General features: G+C 32.8%; 2 protein-coding genes and 1 long non-coding RNA gene across 3 annotated transcripts in view; all 3 read left to right on the top strand.

The window, feature by feature from the left end:
- LOC114327974 (beta-galactosidase-1-like protein 2) overlaps positions 1-2,474 on the top strand; it is a 35,741-nt gene extending 33,267 nt beyond the window's left edge. Inside the window, exon 5 of the mRNA XM_028276701.2 lies at positions 1,571-2,474. Coding sequence (XP_028132502.1) covers positions 1,571-2,423 — 853 coding nt within the window. The 3' untranslated portion in view covers positions 2,424-2,474. The remainder of the gene's footprint in view (positions 1-1,570) is intronic.
- A 2,073-nt stretch (positions 2,475-4,547) lies between these two features.
- On the top strand, positions 4,548-19,460 carry LOC114327973 (beta-galactosidase-1-like protein 2). The gene is made up of 5 exons (XM_028276700.2): positions 4,548-4,714; positions 6,173-6,593; positions 9,202-9,434; positions 17,096-17,513; positions 18,558-19,460. Exons 1-5 carry the CDS (start codon positions 4,663-4,665, stop codon positions 19,408-19,410), a joined length of 1,977 nt encoding a protein of 658 aa, XP_028132501.1. The 5' UTR covers positions 4,548-4,662; the 3' UTR covers positions 19,411-19,460.
- Positions 11,281-13,670, top strand: LOC126880038 (uncharacterized). The gene is made up of 3 exons (XR_007696385.1): positions 11,281-11,753; positions 12,390-12,547; positions 13,490-13,670. It is a non-coding gene; the product is annotated as an uncharacterized LOC126880038 (long non-coding RNA).
- Positions 19,461-20,204: the final 744 nt, after the last annotated feature.

Below are 20,204 nucleotides of genomic sequence, written 5' to 3'. Positions count from 1 at the left end.
CGTAACTTCCTTATTTTTCATACAGAACAAGTAAAAACTTCGTTTGTACAATGATATAAAAAGTTTATTGAAAAACTATTAAAAAGTCATCCAAAAGGATTCGCAAAACGTTTTCGATCTAGATCAGATCATCTTCAGTGCCTAGAACGAAGTATTCCCACGTTAGAATGAATGCAAAAGGTTAAAATTATGACTAGTTGAAGAAAAAGTGGATAATACTTACGGTTTGCTTAGTAGATGAAACTAGCAACCTTATAAAATAGGTGACATCGAGAAATATGATTTACATGTTGGTAATCTGATGTTAGTAGTGACTCTAAGTCGATGTTAAAAGATAAATTTGTTAAGAGTGCTCAAAGGGCAACATGATTCACTGCTCGATAAGAACGTGTGGTTCTTGCCAGTTCAATGGACACAGACCAACAAGAGTATAGGAGATGATAATCTATCAGACAGAAGTGACATGACAAGACAGGTAGTCAATTTTTGGTTATGAAGCTAAAAATAGTATAGTTTATGAATTTAAATTATTAGTTAAGCTGAATGGATGTTAATAACTGTATTAAAGTGGAATTTAAATTATAATAAATTATTGTAAAAGTCTAAAAGGCAACTCTTTGTTACAGAAAGAACTGTTATTATTGTTATGTTAATAAAAGTGTTATTCATAATAAAGTCAATGACGTCATTGATGACAGTTTAAAAAGAAGACGAAAGTTTAATTTAGTTTTAAATAAAAAGAGAAATGAAAAATACGTAAATGTAAACAACTTATAGACGGAAAAAATATAAGATACATAGTATCTGGGATTTTTCCATTGATTTTCCTTATTTTTATTGTGTTTAATACATATTCCTTGCCTACTTCTAGCAATTCTTCAGGTTCTCAGGTATTTGAATTTATCAATCATTTCTATCGGTACATCTCCCAAATTTCTTTGTTTGTATGTTTTTTCTTTGTGATTATCATATTGTAATCTGTTTTTATTTATTTAGTTTTATTCCACACTTTTCACAGATATTGCTTATCTTATTTAGTAGTAGTTGGAGTTGTTCAGCAGAGCTTGGTATCATCTGCTCATCTTACGTTGTTAATAGTTCTTCCGTTAATTATTATTATTTCTTCAGTTTCAGATAGTAATTAATGCTTCTTCAAAAATAGTTTCACTATATACATTGAATAGTAGTGAAGACAGGATACATCCCTGTCTAACACCTCTCCTACTTTCAATTTCTGAACTCGGTTCGTTATCTATTACAATTTGTGCTCTTTGATTCCAGTAAATATTTGTTATTATATTTAAGTCCCCAGATTGTGCAGGGCTGCTTCACCTAATTTTCTTGCTTTATTCACCCGTTGCCTTGGTACAGTGGGTTTTTATTAAAATTGTTTTTCTTGATGTATTCATTCAATATTTTTTCCATGGTTTTCAACATGAATAAAATTAGACTTATAGGGATGTATGATTTTACTAAGGTGTAACGTTTGGTTATTTTATAAACTGTATATTGCTTCTACTGTTTAATTCGTGTTGATTACCAAACTAATGTATACAAATTTATTTTTCAGAATTCCTCAAACTCCGACAGAAACAGCAAAAATCGCTTACAATGCAACTCCCATACAAAGTCAGATATTACTCAGCGAATTATTGGAAAGACAAGAAACAAAAATCATCAGTCCTTTCGTACTACCCATGGAACATCTTCCAATCAACAATAATTCAGGACAAAGTTATGGATACATAGTGTACAGAAAAAGATTTATTGACATACCTGCTAACTCATCTTTGCTAGTATCAGGACGAGTATGTGATACTTTAGTAGTGCTGATAAACGGTAATTTGGTGTCCAAGCCTTTGAATAAAGTGAGTGATTTGGACAGTTTTGGGTTCTGGAGAGTAAAAGATAAAAGCCTTCCTTTAGGGCCAAACCATTACGCAGAAGCAGTTCTGGATCTCGTTGTAGAAAATTGGGGTCGAAGTGGATTTGGTGCTGTCGATCAATTTAATCAATTCAAAGGCCTCTGGCAAGGTGACGTGTACTTGAACAACAAAAGAATAGATGACTGGGAAATATTCCCCTTAGAGTTTAAAAAATCTTGGAACCAAAACTTGTCCGGATGGCACAAACCATCTAAAATCTGGTCTGTAGGGCCTGCGTTATACAAAGCAAATATTAATATTGAAAAACCTGCAGACACTTACTTGGACATGAGCAAATGGTGCAAAGGTATAGCTATTGTGAACAACTTCGTGTTGGGGAGGTACTCCAAAATTGGACCACAACAAGCTCTATATTTGCCTGCGCCGTTCTTAAAACAAGGCAATAATGAAATTGTGGTATTTGAACACTATAACCCAGCGGAAGAAATATCGTTTTCTTCTGCGCAGATTTACAAAACTAGAACTGATTCAGATTAGTCTTTTTTAAATTAAATTCATGTAAATATAATAAATAAATTATTTACCAAATTATATCTTTATTATCTCTGCCTTCTCCTTCATTAAGTTCAATACAGCTCTTTTAAAAATGTCTTTTGTTGCATCCAGTTCTTTATAGCAAACAGAGACTGAAATAAAACAGTGGAAAAAATTTCACATAGACTTGAAAAGTCTAATTCTTATTAATGGAATTAAATACATATCAATACTTAAATATCAATGAAATTAAACAAAGGGTAAGTATGTGCAAGTTTTTTTTAATACCCCTTTGCATTTCCAATGGGCAATTAGAACTGCACTTGGTGTTGAGAACGGCTTGAGAAGAAAAAAGAACCCGGAAATAAAACTCCTCAGAATATCTTATTACCATTAGTAAAGTAACACATCGAAATTTTTCCAGCAGGGCTCTCACACTACATCAGAATAGCTTGTAAGAAGCTCTCTTTGGATAGTAAAATTTCAATTAATAAGATGTACGATTTGTACAAAAGTTTATGCACTGAAAAAAAGAAGGTGGTGCATTGAAACGTATACCGCACTTATTTCTGTAAATTATAAGTTCTCGTTCTTTAAACCGAAGAAATATCAGTATCTGTTATATAGAAAATATGAAAATGCTACACCAGAAAAAGGTAGACCTGCAAGTCGAGTATGATGGGTATCAAGCCAGAAAAAATTGTTATGATCTAAAAGATGGCAATCAAAGGAAACATCAGCCGATGACAGCTTCCAGTTCGTTATTTTTGATTTGCAAAAAGTTTTAGAACTGATTTGTTTCTGTAAAGTTGAAAGGAAGAACTTTACCTAATTTAAGATTTGCTAAATTAAGTTTTACCCCTAATTATTTAGCTATAAACTATAAACAAAGCTTGAAAAACAAAGTTGCAAAAATTATTACTTGCATTATCTATACAAAAGCAATATAAATATTTTATTTTACAGAAAAATTTGCCCATATAAAGCATACAAAAATTGGTTTATCAATATTCAACATTTTTTTATGAGATATTTAATTTGTATATTAAATGTTACTACCCTTTTTAATTGCAAAAACGTGGTTGTTGCCGATAGAGTATACATTTTTTCGATTTCGAAAAATGCATTTAAAAATCAAAATTTCAGTTATTAAATTCCACTCCAGAATGGCGTTTGAAAATTTTTCTATTTTGTTTATAACTTGTTTTTTTAGTACCGTCACGGAAATCAAAAATTTTAAAATGCCGTTTTGATATTCGTGTTCCTGACAATTTTTCACACATTTAAGAAAGTTTTTCTGGGACCATTTTTGCCGAGATAGCTTTTCCAACTTTAAAAATTCATAATTTGTTTAATTGTTCTGCGTTTAAATTTTAAAAAAATATTTATTAGTTTTCTCCGGATTCGAAAAAAATGAATGCATTTAAAAAACATTGGAGTTGAAATTTTGCGCCTACGCCCTTAAATGAAAACTTTTTGCCTGAAAAGTGGTAGATCTAAGCGTGAAAAATTTGAACGCAAAACTTCAAATCTGGGTCCTCAGAAAAATTTGCAATATCTCCGTTAATAATAAACCGGTACATCAAAATCAGGCACTCATGAAGGAGAACCAAGCAAGGGCAACAAATGAAATAAACTATTACAATGCATGGAAAGAACAATCAGAAATTGTTAAAAATTGTAACCAGAGAAGATGCGGTACCAGTAGTATACGAAACCGATGAAGAGGAATTAGCAAAAGAGACCGAGTGGATACGTGGAAGAAGCATGGGGTATGAATTCGGATCATTCTCCAATTCTTACTATCAGTGACACTCTCATACAGAAAGAAAATCCACCACGATTAACAAATAATGGTATAGACTGGTCTAGTTTCTAACTATAATTAGAAAGGACAACTGATCTCTCTGGCTCATTAAAAAACCCCGAAGAATTATATGAAGCTGTAGAAAAAATGGCCAATAAGATCCAGCCAAAAGATAAGAGCTTAGAATCAGATATACAAAAAAATGTATTGGCTGCCTGGACGTGACTCCAAATTATCAGTTCATTATAAGTTACTACTCTACAATCAAATCCTCAAGCTTGCTTGAAGTTATGGCATACAATTATTATGTATGTATTTTTATACTGTTTATACGATGTTTTTAATGATATGATACGGATATATTGAACATTATTGCGGTATATAAGGCTGACCTTCCTACAATAATAGCTGGCCGTACTAAGTCAGTTAAAATAAATGTGTGCTTTGGTAGCCGCCGTTCTTCCAACTCTTTATGAGTATTACACGGGTAAGTAAAAGTTTATCTTCAGTGATTCTCTTAGTAATTTTGCTTTAAAATTGAAATGCTTATCTATTAGTGCAGTCACTGAAGATTTTCATCTCCGATTTCGTTGAACCTCTATAGATTTTCATGAAAAATGGTGAGTGGTTAGAGGATACTTCAATGAACAAAAGTGACATGCTGCCAACTTGCGCTTTTACCCTGGAGGTAGATGCCATCCCTCTCGGGGGTGAAAATGATTTTATTAATAATAGCCCCATAAATCGATAGAGGGACAAATTCTAAGCTAAATTTGTTATATTAAGTTATTAAAATAAATCAATACTTTTTGAGTTATTACTATTACAGATCAAAGATTTTATTTTTTTCGTATAAAAATGCATTTTGTAGTGCGGTTTTTTCAAAAATAACTGAAAAACTATAAGTTTTCACAAAAAAGTTATTATTATCAAAATTTAAAGATAATCAAAAATCGAATAAAATAATTATTACCTACTTGAAAAATCTTTGATATTAATTCAAAGAGTTATATATAGGTAATTAATGTATATTTTTTCGGTGAGTAGATACCTACCTACTCAAATCTCAAATAACGGGAAAAACGACGCATTTTATAACATATTCATACTAAACACTTGTCAATGTACCTACTCAGGAATACCTATCAAAGTATCAAATGAGCTTCAGAGGAAGTTGATAGCATTGAAATTTAGGAAGAATTGATGAAAATATAAGAGCACCCTTTCGAATTTTTAAGTGAAAAATAATACATACGCAATTTCCACAAAAATAAAAATTATTTATAGTAATCCCTATAATTCTATATTTATTTTAATGAGTAATGACCTCAAAATTTTTTACCGCTTTAGAGTTCATATCTTTTAAAAAAAGTATGATTTAAAATAATCAGAATTTTTCAAATTTCCGTAAATTTCATAAAATAACTCCAAAAATACTAGATCGTAAAGAGAATACGAATACGAACACAGACCATGGAAAATAGAGAAATAAAAGTCATAGAAGCAACAAAAAGAATTACAAATGAAAAAACTTGAAGAACAGGTAGAATTTAGACCAGATAGGCCTAAGTAGGTACAAATAGGCCAATGACTGAGTACCTACATGAAACAGAAGCAAATGTTCTGGTCCGGACATATTAATAGAATGAAACCAGAAAGAATTACAAGACGAATATTAGAATTGGGAAGTAGAAGGAAAGGGGGAAAGAGAAAGACCTAGATGGAAATAGATCGATCAGATCGAAGAAATAGGAATGAAGAAAGGGAAAATATTGAAGACTTAAAGACGATGGCCAGAAATATAAATGCAGAAAAAACATGTGAAAGAACCAGGGCCATTCTGGAAGAACCAGAATTACAAATTGACACCTTAGAGGGCAAAAGGAAATAAGAAGTAGAAATACAGGACACAATAAAAAATAAATAATTTTATGTATTTTTTTAGGTAATGGAATCCATACGGGACTCAATGCTGACAAACCATACTTTACCTTAAACAACAGAAACATATCCATCTACAGCGGTGCCATTCATTACTTCAGAATACCCAAACGCTATTGGAGGAACCGGTTACGAAAGCTGAGGGCTGCCGGCTTTAACGCAGTCGAAACGTATGTACCTTGGAACTTACATGAACCCCAACCTGGTTGGTACGACTTCGGAGCGGGAGGTTCAGACATGCAGGAGTTTTTGAATGTGACGGAGTTTTTGAAGATCGCTCAAGAAGAGGATTTGTTGGCGATAGTGAGACCCGGGCCATACATTTGCGCAGAATGGGAATTCGGAGGTTTTCCTAGTTGGTTTCTGCGGGAGAAGAATCTGAAAATACGAACTTCTGAACCTACTTACATGAAACACGTCACAAGGTAAGGATAACTATGGTTTCCTTCTTTATTATTTATATAGAAGTGGCATCGATAGAAGGCAACCGTAAATACGTATTTCGTACCTATTAGCCTTCAGCAGTCTTCTTATTTTTCTTCTTTTGGCATCATCATCCTGGATGGGTCTTTGCATGTCTGACTACGTCCTTCCATTCGGATCTCTGTTGTGGTCTTCATCTCCATTGTCTTATGTTCATGGTTTTCGGGTCATCTTCCACGTCATCCAACCATGTGTTCTGGATCTTCCTTTTTTCGCCTTCCTATCGGCTTTCATTGTAATATTTTCTTTGTTGTTTTTTGGGACATGTCTCTGCACATGTCCCAGCCATGACAGTCTTTGACTTTTCACAAATCGTAACCTTCACGCAAGTCATTAAGAGCCAACAGTAGCGATGAACAGGTAGCAACAAAATATAACTTCGGGAGATAGTATCATAAACTTTGGCAACAGTGGTAATCTTTGACATTATCTAAGATTATTATTTTGACAATATCATAGTCGCGCTAAATGGAAGTAATAGAAAACAATTTTATTATTAGTAAATAAATATTTATAAAAATAAACCAAAATGGGTGAACATTTTATGTTAAGATAGGTATTTGCATGAAATATCTAATAAAACAATAATAAGTAATCATTTTTCGTTGTGAATCGAAACAAATTTCAATTTTCGCATAATTTTGGCACGGTTTTTAATGGACTTTTTCTTGGACAGTTTCACTTTATTTTTCGTTTGATTTACTTTTCCCATTTTGTTAAACTATTGAAAATATTTTTAAAATAAAAAATCCTCCTAAAACTTTATATACTCGCATTAGAATTCGAAATATTTTTACGTAAAATATACTTACCTATCTACATAGGTATAACTAAACCTCACAATTAACAATAATCTATTTTTTCAAATAGGCCAACAACTTAGTTCTATTACACAAAAATATAATAAATTAACTATAAAACACTACTTTCCTATGAAACAACAATGCCGAATTCTTAAAATTCACTACTGCGCTGAACAGATATCGATAAAGATAACAGAACAGATATTTATTAAATATCGAAATCGGCCATCATGCAAAAGCATTCTGTCATCGTCATTACTGTCATACGAAATTTTTATTTCATCTAAAATTAATAAAATTCGTAAATCTTTTAAGTTTTGTATTCATGCAAATATATTATGAAATGGTGTTTTTGTTAATTCGATTATATATACGACGGTGACAGATATTAATAATAATTTGTTAGCAAATATATTTATTTAGATTTTCTACTATTCATCAAGGGAAAAGCAACTGCGCTGCGGAAGGCTACACTTCATAAACAATAACGTAACTATTAACGGTATTTTTAATTTTTGGTATTTTATTTTAAGTGGTAAAATTGGTTTAATACTTAAATAAAAATACGATTAAACTGTTTAAAATATATTTATTTCGTTAAAATTATAATAATAGAAGTATATTAAGGTCTTACCTGCGTACCAAGTACACACTCTTTTTTCATTAGGATGTAATTAAGTAAGTGTTAATGTTTTTTATGATTGACGATAAAATGTTGTATGCACAACGTCAGTAAAGACTCTTTATCGAACTCGTCTGTTATTCGCCTCGCTCGCTAACGCTCGCTCTGCTCATAATATCAGACTCGTTCGATAAAGAGTAACTTTATTGACTTGGTACATAAATAACTATTATTTTGATAAATATTGTTATGCGAGAGTTACTTTTCTGATTTATTTTTATATTTATTATTTAGCTACTAACTAATATTTATTTAAATCATCATCATGGCATCTACACTCCTAGCGGAGTGATTGCGGCCCTCTTTGGGCTCTTCCGATTCGTTTGTCGCGGTGATTCAATCCGCATTAACCTTTTGGTTTTACAATTGGTTGTGTGACTTGGCATCTTCTACAATTTTCCTCTTTAAATAAAAAGACTTATTTTATATTATTTTATTTACAACACTTTAATTACTTAATATTTATAAAACAATTGATAAAAAATAGAAACAAATAACGAAAACACATTTAACTTATTTACGACTACAATTTATTTGTAAAAACGCGGCCCGTTAACTTGCGCTACGTTAAAATTATAACTGAACAGCTAATTCAAAAAAGGCTCTTATTTATACAATACTCAATGCATCTCCATTATTCTTGAATGAATAGAACACAAAAGAGTTCTTCAAAACAAAAGAATATTTACATAATGATATAAAATAAACAACTTTATCGAACATATCGATTAATCTCGAAAGAAAGGTTCTTGTTTACATCATAAATCAAACAGGTAATAAGAAGTAGAATTACAAAAATACGCCGGAATCTTAGGCGGTAAATCGGGGTCTAGGAGCGTCACAATATAAAATAGTAAATCTGAATAAAAAGAAATATAAAATAGAAGTAGGTTGAATGCTCGAACATATGGAATCTATAGGAATAAAATGCAGGTTTCGAGCATCTAGTTTATTAAATCTGGCCCAAGTATACTTTCGCTAACTTAGCATCATCAGGAGCATTTTAAAAAGAAATTTTAAAAAGAAATATGACTAGGCTTGCTTAACTAATTTTTTATATTCCAGGTATTTCAATGTGCTCTTGCCTATTCTAGCTATGTTACAATTCACTAAAGGTGGTCCAGTGATAGCATTTCAAGTAGAAAACGAATACGGTAGTACCGAAAGAGCAGGAAAGTTTGTACCCGATAGGCAGTATTTAAGAGAGTTAAGGACGCTATTTTTGAATAATGGTATTGTCGAATTGTTGCTAACATCCGATAGTCCTTGGCAGCACGGCAATCGAGGGACTCTACCAGGTAAATTATAATAAATTTTAATCAATAATTTTTATAAACTACTTATTTTATAAAGTTATAATGAATGCTGAAGTCCACTTGTCTTCACTACTCTCAAAATATATAAAATATTATCCTTTTTAGGCTATATTATATCCTAATACTTCTTTCGTTTTCAAAATTTAGATATTTAAGCTCAATGGTTATATTGACAGTCTTCAACAAGGTTAGCACCATACTGACGGGATGGACTACCTATACCTAAATATTTTGCTCTTAGAGACAGGGTTATGCCTCGGAACAGAACGGATTTAACGGTAACGACCAATGCAATGGGAGAAAAAGGAAAACGAAAAATATTCTTCCAATCGGCATCTAAAACGTAAAATAACTAACCACAAGAGAACAAGAAATAACCGAAGAACAAAAGAAGAATAATGATATTTATACACTTTAAGAGACGAAGAAAAAGGAAAACTATGTTAGATAATTACCTAATGTTCTACAGTGGTGTTCGTCATGGTATTCGCCTGAATCTTTCTTTGCTAAAAATACACATTCTGAACTTGGTACAAAACCTCCAACAGATCCAACATCTAACAAGACACATCTCGGACCTCTCTGTTTTGGACTCGCCGTTCATTTCGTCATGGTAGTCGCCCGAATCTTTTTTTGCTAAAAATACACATTCTGAACTTTGTAAAACCTCTAACAGATCCAAAATCTAACAAGACACATCTCGGACCTCCTTGTTTTGGACCTTTAGACCAGTAGTCAAGCCTTCTAAAAATGCATCCTTATAACTGGTTATGGTTGAATCCGTCCACACCTTATTTACTATGAGTGCGATATTTACCCAACTTCCATCCAAATAGAAAATATTGTATTCTTGTGATCAATAATTCTGTATTTTTCTGAGAAATTTATGCCTCCCATTTATTATGTCAGAGCGCTCCATAATTACTGCTTTCTTTCTTCTTTTTTCTGTTTTTTTCGCAATAGTCGGCAGAGTATTGGAAAATTTAGCCAAATGTTCTTGTAAACTAACTGCATTCAGGATAGCTTTAATTGTGGGAGGTATGTTCTTTAAGAAAAATTTCATGTGGACAAGTCTTCTCAACTGGCTCTTGATATTCTCATCGCAGGTAAACTCCCGTATAGTTTTACTTGCATCTGAAGGCTCTGCCACAGTAAGGCCGACAATGAACTAGAAACAGCGCAGCGTTGTCTTCCATTTCCATGTGATTTACAGTCTATATCTGAACTACTCGTGAATCGGACTATAGAGCAATTTGTTACAGCGCACTCGGCTCGTTCGGAGAAAAATGCTTAGTACGCACCTTAACCCTTTCGCTGCTCATGACACGGATCCGTGCCAGACGGAGTCTTCAGACAGTTGAGACAGTGTGCTTAGCATGGATCCGTGACACATTCTCACTTTCATTGCCAGTAAGAACTGCCTCTGGCACGGGGACTCATATAAAAATTTTTAGGGAGGGTCAAACGTGAAGATGTTGCACATTATATTTTGTATATTTTGGATAACCATATAGAGTTTAACCCTAACAACACACAACATTCCAGGAATGTACTACCAAAGTTCTATCAATATTTGAATGTCCTGGACATTTAGGGAACATTCGGTGAACATCTGTTTAAATTATTCCTGGAATGTTACCATAAGACATTCTGTGAACATACTACCAATGTTCCTATATTTTAAGTTGCGAAATAATACATACGTGTAAGAGATACAACATTACTTATAACATACCAGACAAACTAAGTGACATTTTAGGCCTACAGTGCAATAATATGTCAAATTTAAAGAGTTTCCCAAGATTATAAACATACAAATGTAATAAAAATTATTGTTCGCGAATATTCAATTTGGAATGCGATTTTGTTAATAAAAAAAATACTTATAACTTATGCAAAACCCAAGAGAGGCATTTATATTTATTTCTTTTGCGTTCATTTTCAAATTCGCCGTGCATATATTTTTGTGCATGGCGCTTGAGAGGGCATCACGTGACTAAAAACGACCAACCAACGACCTCGCTTCGGCCATCTTGGCATCTTCATCTTGGCGACATTGCCTTGCCGTGGATTGTTTTTAGTTGTTTGTATTATTTGTGCTTTTTAAGAATATTTTTTTAATTCGGATACTTTTATAATAGCTTTAATAGTCTTATTAACATAGTGCATAAAATGGTGTCCTGTTTTTAACGCAGTTGGAGTAGCAGAAACAAATGTAGATAAAAAAATCTGCAGGAATAACGTTTCAATTATGACAGAAGCTCAAAACAAATGACTGTGAATGAAAAGCCCTATTAAAAGGTTAGTATGCAAATATGTAAACGAAAGCATGCCCTGTATTTCAGAAAATAAATTAATACTATTAATACCCTAATAATACTATTCATAAAAAATCTTTTAAGTAACGTAGATATAACAAAGTGAATAAAAGGCATAAATCAGAAGAATTATTATTTTATTTTATAAGTTAATAATTGGTCATATCCATTTATTATTTTAATAATAATTGTGAATAAGCCACAAACTTCGCTTATTCCTAACTAAAATAGTAAATAGAGATAGGTAATAACAAAAGGATTTGTAAAACTAAAATAATTCTTTTTGCGTTTTTGCTAGTGTATGCGTTTATAAATAGGATGGTAGACCACACACTATAATATGCAGTACCAACTAATGAATACACAGAATATTATAGTCGATTTGCTAAACTCAGTCTCAGTACTAATTACTGTAATTTTGGCAAAATTGGCCAAAAACAAAAAAAAAATACCTACTAAAATCACTAGCCAGTTGTGTCTGAGTTTGGGGAACCGACTATACTAATAAACAATTTCTAAGCTGTTTTATAATAATTTTGTGAGTTCATTAATCATATTTTTTATTTAAAACTAAAATTTGTTAATAATGCTTAGTAATGCATATATTTTGTATTTTTAGCTTTCCAGAAGATCCTGCGAAGAAGACATGAAGTATAGATCAGATTTGTTAATAGAGGAGTATGTTCAAAACACTTTTTAGAAAAAGATATTTACAGAACTTCACTTTCATCTGTTCGTTTGAGAGACTGTGCTGTTCCAATAGCTTATGTCACACAGGTATATGCATAACCTAATTAATAATACAGTCCGTACAATATAGATACTGTTGTAATTCATTATCTACATCGGAGATCTAAGTTGACATTGTTGCCCAACTACAAAAAATTTTTGAATTCATTTTAAGTCAAATATATCACATAATTATTGCGAAGTAGATTATACAACAAAACAGATTAATATTCAATGTAAATAAATAAAAACATCAGAAATCGAAAACAAGAATTAAGGTATAATCTTATGTTACAGTTATTAAGGTACCAAGGGTATTATAGGGATATACGTTGACCGAAAGCGTTATTATTATAATACCTGTGGTGCCTTCAACGTTTAATGCCCGACTAAATTATTCTTTATATGCGAAAAATTTGAATGAATTTTGAATTGATTAGTTTTTAAATAAGTACATTTACCAGTAACAGTAGTAACGTAATTGTGGTAACCATAGTTTTACTTAGGTTGATATTTGTCAACTTGACAGTATCTAAGTCGTTATTTAAATTTAATGCCCAAGGGCGTTATATCGTACTTAACAGACTTCGAAATGTCATTATTTGTCAAATAATGTACCAGTAGGACATTAAAGTAAATAATAAAAACAATAAATATAATGAATACTAAATACTTATTTGTTTGTGAAAAATCTATTTCTTTGTGGCTTTTTTGTAATTAATTATTCTAATGGGGAAATAAGCCACAATTTACTTGAAAAAATAATTTTATTAAGGTTTCTACTTCCACATCGGATGTCGTTGTCAAAATACAAAATGTTCATTATTATTATTTTATTTATTAAATATTATTTATTATTTATTTAAATATTATTTAATATTTATTTTTTTATTATTATTATTTATGCATATTATTACCTGTAAATAATATTTCTTCTGATTGTTAATTGTAAAGGATAGAAAAATTACCTTTTATTTTATTTTCTTTTAGAATCAGCTGAGAGAAGTGGTCTACAAAAAACCAGAAAGTAAACGGAATATGTGGCTACGAAAAGCAAAAGAAAGGTTTACAAAGCAAATGTGACACATTTTTTTATAATATTTAGGAATGTCAGCAAATTACATTAAAAAATGTATGTAAAGATTTTTTGCAATAAAAATGTTTATATTTATCAAGGATGTATTATTTGGTATGGCCATATATCGTCAGTGATGTGACAGTACCTCCTATCTGTTTTTTTCAAGAGATTTGTAAGATAGACTAAAAACTTGTTTCGGCCACCTCCTGTTTTCATATATTTTTTGACTTGTTTTGCAGTAAATTCAACTATCTATTTACTACAAAAAAAGTCAGAATACGTACGAAACCAGAAAGTGACCTTAAAAAATGTTTTTCGTCTCCTGCAAACCTCATGAAAAAACATATAGGAGGTATTGTCACATTACTGACGATATATTTCAGTGAATGTCTAAAAAATATACTGTGAATGTTCAAAGAACGTTCGTAGACATTCATGGAATGTTCTAACAAGACATTGAGTCTAAAAATATACTGTGAATGTCCAAAGAACATTCATGGAATGTTCCAACAAGACATTCAGTCTAAAAAATAGACTGTGAATGTCCAAAGAACATTCGTAGACATTCATGGAATGTTCCAACAGAACATTCTAAGAATATTTAAAATGCTGACACAGCACTTTCCTGGTACTTTCCAGGGACATTCGTGTGCATTTGGGGACATTCCAGGAATGTTTTCAATGTCCTGTGTGTACATTCTAGGAACATTCATGGAATGTTTTGTGTTATTAGGGAAAGCTCCCGAAAAGCTAGGGGGGAACGGCCCCCCTGCCCATGGCTTCTGGGCATATTTTATTTCAAAAGTTAGCAGTGAAAGGCAGTGGCGGCTTGTCCAATGAGGCAGGTGAGGAGGGTGCCTCACCAGTATATCAATCGACTATTTACGTTAGTTCGTTGTTTTATAATCAGTTTTTTTAATTATAATTTAGATTTTTGAAATTTCCTAAATACCTTTATTTTTATAAAAAAAAATTAAAATCGGTACGGCTCTGACTCTTTATCTTCTTATATATCCGTCTTCCACGTGCCATTCCAACTTTCTCAAATCATTACAGTTGAAGCTAGCCTCACACCATCTGCAACAGTATGGGACAACGCCAACAGTAAAACCGGCAAAATTTGAAAAATGTGCCACCGATTCTAGGAACAAAATTCATCCATCCTTGAGGCTGGCCTCAGGCTCCGCGGAACGGAATAGGAATAGCCGAACGGCCTCAGGCTCCGCGGAACGGAATGGGAATAGCCGAACTGAACCGACTAGTACAAGCACAAGTCGATTGCAGATCATAGCTTTCTATGTACACGCGGTATATACGACTGGATTATTATATTTTAGAAGTTTATGGATATGTATTTAAAAAAGTGTTCATTTTAAATCATTGTTCATCATCACCTAATATATTGTTCTGAAGCTATTTTTTCTTTGTGGCATTTATGTAATTTATTATTCTAAATGAGAAATAAGATTATACAATTTAACTTAAAAAATGATTTTATTAACGTTTCCATTTCCACATCGGACGTTTACATACAAAAGTAGTTTTTAAGTGTTTCAAAAATGTTGTATTTTGTGTTTGTGTTTTTTTTTTGTAAAATATTATAACTACATAATAAATTATTTTTCTTTATTTATTTGTTACATTTACATAAAAAAGTAGTTTTTAAGTGTTTCAAAAATGTTGTATGCTGTGGTTGTGTTTATTTTTTTTGTAAATTTTTTTTGAACATACTTATTCAAATTAGAGTGAGCAAAAGATTTAAGCGATTAATATTGTAACATGATTCCCGCAGCCTTACCTCATTCCCCATATCTTCCACGATTTTTGAAAAAATGCACACTCTTTTGTTATGTAAAATTTGAAGTTTTCGAGATGGAATTGGAATTCAAAATAACTCTATGCACTGAGGCTGAAAGCATTTGAGTCGACCGCATTCACTGGAAAAGTTTTAGAGAACTAATCGACAGCAAATATTTCTTGAGGATTTTTTGTCCGGAATTCCTTGTGGGGATATTTTAAATAAAAAATTTTTGTAGATTATTTGTCCAAGATTTTTTGTGGGGATTTTTTGTCCGGAGAATTTTTGTCCGGGGATTATTTGTCTGGGGATTTCTTGTCCAGGGATAATTTGTGAGGATATTTTGTCCGGGATTATTGGTCCTACATTCGTCCTAGCGTTATTACGTCACAAAATCGACCTTCTGGCCATTAAAGAGAAGCTAACCATAATAATAAAATTCCTCAGGCGTACAGTGTGCCTCACCACCTTATACTATCACGAGCCGCACCTGGTGAAAGGGTTAAGACACAAAATACCAGAAAAATGGGGGGCAAGTGAGCAAATCTATCACGCTATTATTCAAAAAGGGTGATACGAATCAGTCTATAAAACTTTTGGGACAAAACATTATAATTTTTTTTAAATTATTTTGTTGCCCAGTGTACCTAAATCATCATTCTTAGGTGTGATTTACATATAGACAAGGCGGAAACGGCGGGTTCGTTGGGAAAAATATTCCCATGAGATATTTTTGCATAATCACATTCGTGAGACATCCCAGAATAAGGTTCAAGAAGTCGCCCACGAGAAAAGTGGGCCAATTTTTTTTTAACAATTTTCTTTTAATCAAATTGCAAAAATCAGTATTTTGGCCCGGACTAATTTTTTTTTAGGTTTTTTGGACCATTCTGGACAAAAAAGGTCTCCTATAATTTTTCTCCAAAGTTGATCTTTTTCGAGTTATAAGCAAGTTAAAATTTGAAAAACGCGAAAATGGCCATTTTTAAGGCTTAATAACTCGGTCAAAAATTATTATTTTGAAAGTTAGAAAGTGACTAAATCAAAGTTTAAAGTCGCCGTTACATGATCCTGAAGAAATCTGTGTCATTAATTTACTACTAAGCTGTTATTTTTAATTAATAACAATGAGTGGTTGTATCGTATTGACGCTGCTGTAAATGTGAGTGCGAGTAAGATGCACAATTGGACTGCTGGAATAGCTTCTCTCTCGCACTCAGCATTTACAGCCCCGCACACGTGCATGGCGCTTATTATTATTACTTAAAAATAACAGCTTAGTAATAAAATAATGACAAAAATTTCATCAGGATCTTGTAGGGGGGGCTTCAAACTTTGATTTAGTCATATATTGACTTTCATAATAATAACTTTTAACCGAGTTATTAAGCCTTGAAAATCGCCATTTTTCGTTTTTTTCAATTTTAAATTGCTTATAAGTCGAAAAAGATCAATTTTAGAGAAACATTTTAAGAGACCTTTTTTGTCCAGAATCGTCCAAAAAATTAAAGAAAAAATTGTTCGGGCCAAAAATATTGATTCTTGCAATTTGATTAAAAAAAAAATTGTTAAAAAAAAATTGGCCCACTTTTCACTTGGGCGACTTCTTGAACCTTATTCTGGGATGTCTCACGAATGTGATTATGCAAAAAAATCTCATGGGAATATTTTTCCCTTCGAACCCGCCGTTTTCGCCTTGTCTAATATTCATTTTTTAAAGGTGTTTTTCTACAAACTGCCAACTTTAAGTTTCAAGTGAATAAGGAATTCGGCGCCTTGCAGAAGCTTCAACCGAAGCGACCGGTTATGGCTATGGAGTTTTGGACGGGCTGGTTTGACCACTGGGGTGAAAACCATCATAATAGTCATAGTACGGCCGACATAAACGAGTATACCACCGCCATCGAACAAATTTTGACGCATCCGGCGTCGGTGAACTTCTACATGTTCGCGGGTGGAACTAATTTTGGGTTCATGAACGGGGCAAACCAAAATAATGGAGCCACTGACAATTCTGGATATCAGCCAGATACAACGAGTTATGATTACGATGCGTTGTTAACTGAGAGTGGGGATTACACTGAAAAGTATAGGGTGGCCAAGGAGTTGTTGAAAAAACACAACAAAATACTAACCAGGTAATTGATTTTTATTTCTATTAGTTTAATACAGTATAAGACCCCCTCTGTGGCTCAGTGGTAAGAGCGCCTACCTTTGGATCGAAAGGTCTGAATGGTCGTGAGTTCGAATCTCACCAGGGTTAGAAATTTTTCGTTTGTTATAAATTAATACTTAAATGAAAATAGTTTCTGTCCTTGTGGGATCGGTACTCACCGGAGGGACCGCAGATGTTCGGATACAATTAGCGTCTCTTTGCAAAGACAATGACGTCGACTTTGCAAAGTAACAAAACACTTACTCAACACACACACACTACACATTACTCCCCTGAGTTAGTGATAAGTTACGAGTCTAAAAAATCATTATGAAATTGACTGGCCAGTTGATTGTGAAAACCAGTGCCAATAAAACACAAAACACACACACACACAATACAGTATAAGGTATATACAGGGTAGCGAAAACATATGGAAACACAATAATTTCTCGGAAACCGCTAGAACGATTTTTATAGATTTTGGTGGGTAAGGGTCTTATAATGCGGCCGATATTATGGTGGTAATTACATTGTTGTCAAATCTTCCGTTTTTCTGGTATTATTAGAAAGTTTATACATCGCGCGTAAGTCATGATTCGGGAGTGCTCCTCGAACATTCAACGTGTCTTTGGTTTGTTTATTTATAGTGCATCTTTATTGTGATTTTAGTATCTATATTATGGATTAATTTAGCAAATCAACTAAACCCTTATCCTTTAGTTTCCCTGATTTATGACACCTTCATAGGTATCTATGGATATTATTCTGCTCTTCCTCACCATAAACTCTTTCGAGTTCCGATACCAGATTGTGCAGGGTGGCTTCATCTGATTTTCTGGCTTAATACGACCATTGCTTCTGGTGCAGTGTATTTTTATTAAAACTGTTTTTCTTGATGTATTCATTGAAGATTTTTTCCATGGTTTTCAACATGAATAAAATCAGACTTTAGGGCTGTATGATTTTGCTAAGGTGTAATGTAAATTTCTGTTGATTACCAAACTAATACAAATTTATTTTTCAGAATTCCTCAAACTCCGACAAAAACACCAAAAATTGCTTACAATGCCACTCCCATACAAAGTCAGATGCTACTCAGCGAATTGTTGGAAAAACAAGAAACAAAAATCATCAGTCCTGTCTTACTACCCATGGAACATCTTTCAATCAACAATAATTCAGGACAAAGTTACGGATACATAGTGTACAGAAAAAGATTTATTGACATACCTGCTAACTCATCTCTGCTGGTATCAGGACGAGTATGTGATACTTTAGTAGTGCTGATAAACGGTAATTTGGTGTCCAAGCCATTGAATAAAGTGAGTGATTTGAACAGTTTTGGGTTCTGGAGAGTAAAAGATAAAAGTCTTGCTTTAGGGCCTAACCATTACGCAGAAGCAGTTCTAGATCTCGTTGTAGAAAACTGGGGTCGAAGTGGTTTTGGTGCTATTGAGCAATTTAATCAATTCAAAGGCCTCTGGCAAGGTGACATCTCCTTGAACAATAAAAAAATAGATGACTGGGAGATATTCCCCTTGGAGTTTAAAAAATCTTGGAACCAAAACTTGTCCGGATGGCACAAACAATCGAAACTCAGGTCTGTAGGACCTGCGTTATACAAAGCAAATATTAATATTGAAAAACCTGCAGACACTTACTTGGACATGAGCAAATGGTGCAAAGGTATAGCCATTGTGAATAACTTCGTGTTGGGGAGGTACTCCAAAATTGGACCACAACAAGCTCTATATTTGCCTGCGCCATTCTTGAAACAAGGCAATAATGAAATTGTGGTATTTGAACACTATAACCCAGCGGAAGAAATAACGTTTTCTTCTGCGCAGATTTATAAAACTAGAACTGATTCAGATTAGTCTTTTTTAATTAAATTAATGTAAATATACAAAATACATTATTTACTAAATTATGTCTTTATTATCTCCTTTATTAAGTTCAATACAGCTCTTTTAAAAACGTTTTTTTTTTTATCAACTTATAGCAAACAGATACTGAAATTAAGGCAGTGGGCTGTGGAACACAAATTTCACATACCTATACTCTATCTACCGAACAGACGGAGTAATGACGTGAATAAATCACAATATTTCATCAAAATACCTTAACTCACGCCCGTGTACACTATACCGATAACAAGGTATTCGGTATTGGTGTTATCGGTATTGTATACAAGAGCATGAGTTAAGGTATTTTGAAGAAATATTGTGATTTGTTCACATGATTACTCCGTCTGTTCGGTAGACGAAGTTTAGACTTGAAAAGTGTAGACGAAGTTTAGACTTGAAAAGTCAAGAACCGTTGCACTCTTATTACTTCAATAACAATGGAATTAAGCAACGGGCATGGGCCAATTATAACCTTCACTTGCTGGTATAAATTCTGTTGGGAACGACTTGAGAGGAAAAAAGTACCTACCCGGAAATAAAACACCTGAGAATGTCTTACCATTAGTAAGGTAACACATCGAAAGTTTTCCAGCAATGCTTTCACACTACATCAGAAAAGTTAGTAAGAAGCTCTATTTGGATAATAAACTTACATGCCTGTAATTTGAAAAATGTTCGCCAGCTATAATTTCTTTCAAATATGGCCACACTTCGGAATACAAAAGAATTTTTGTTTACTGTCTTAGAAGATTAAAAGATACTGC

The sequence above is a fragment of the Diabrotica virgifera genome, chromosome 2, assembly GCF_917563875.1.
Source record: "Diabrotica virgifera virgifera chromosome 2, PGI_DIABVI_V3a".
Lineage (NCBI taxonomy): Eukaryota > Metazoa > Arthropoda > Insecta > Coleoptera > Chrysomelidae > Diabrotica > Diabrotica virgifera.
The sequence above is the reverse complement of the archived record's forward strand: the minus strand, read 5'-3'. Positions and strand labels throughout refer to the sequence as shown.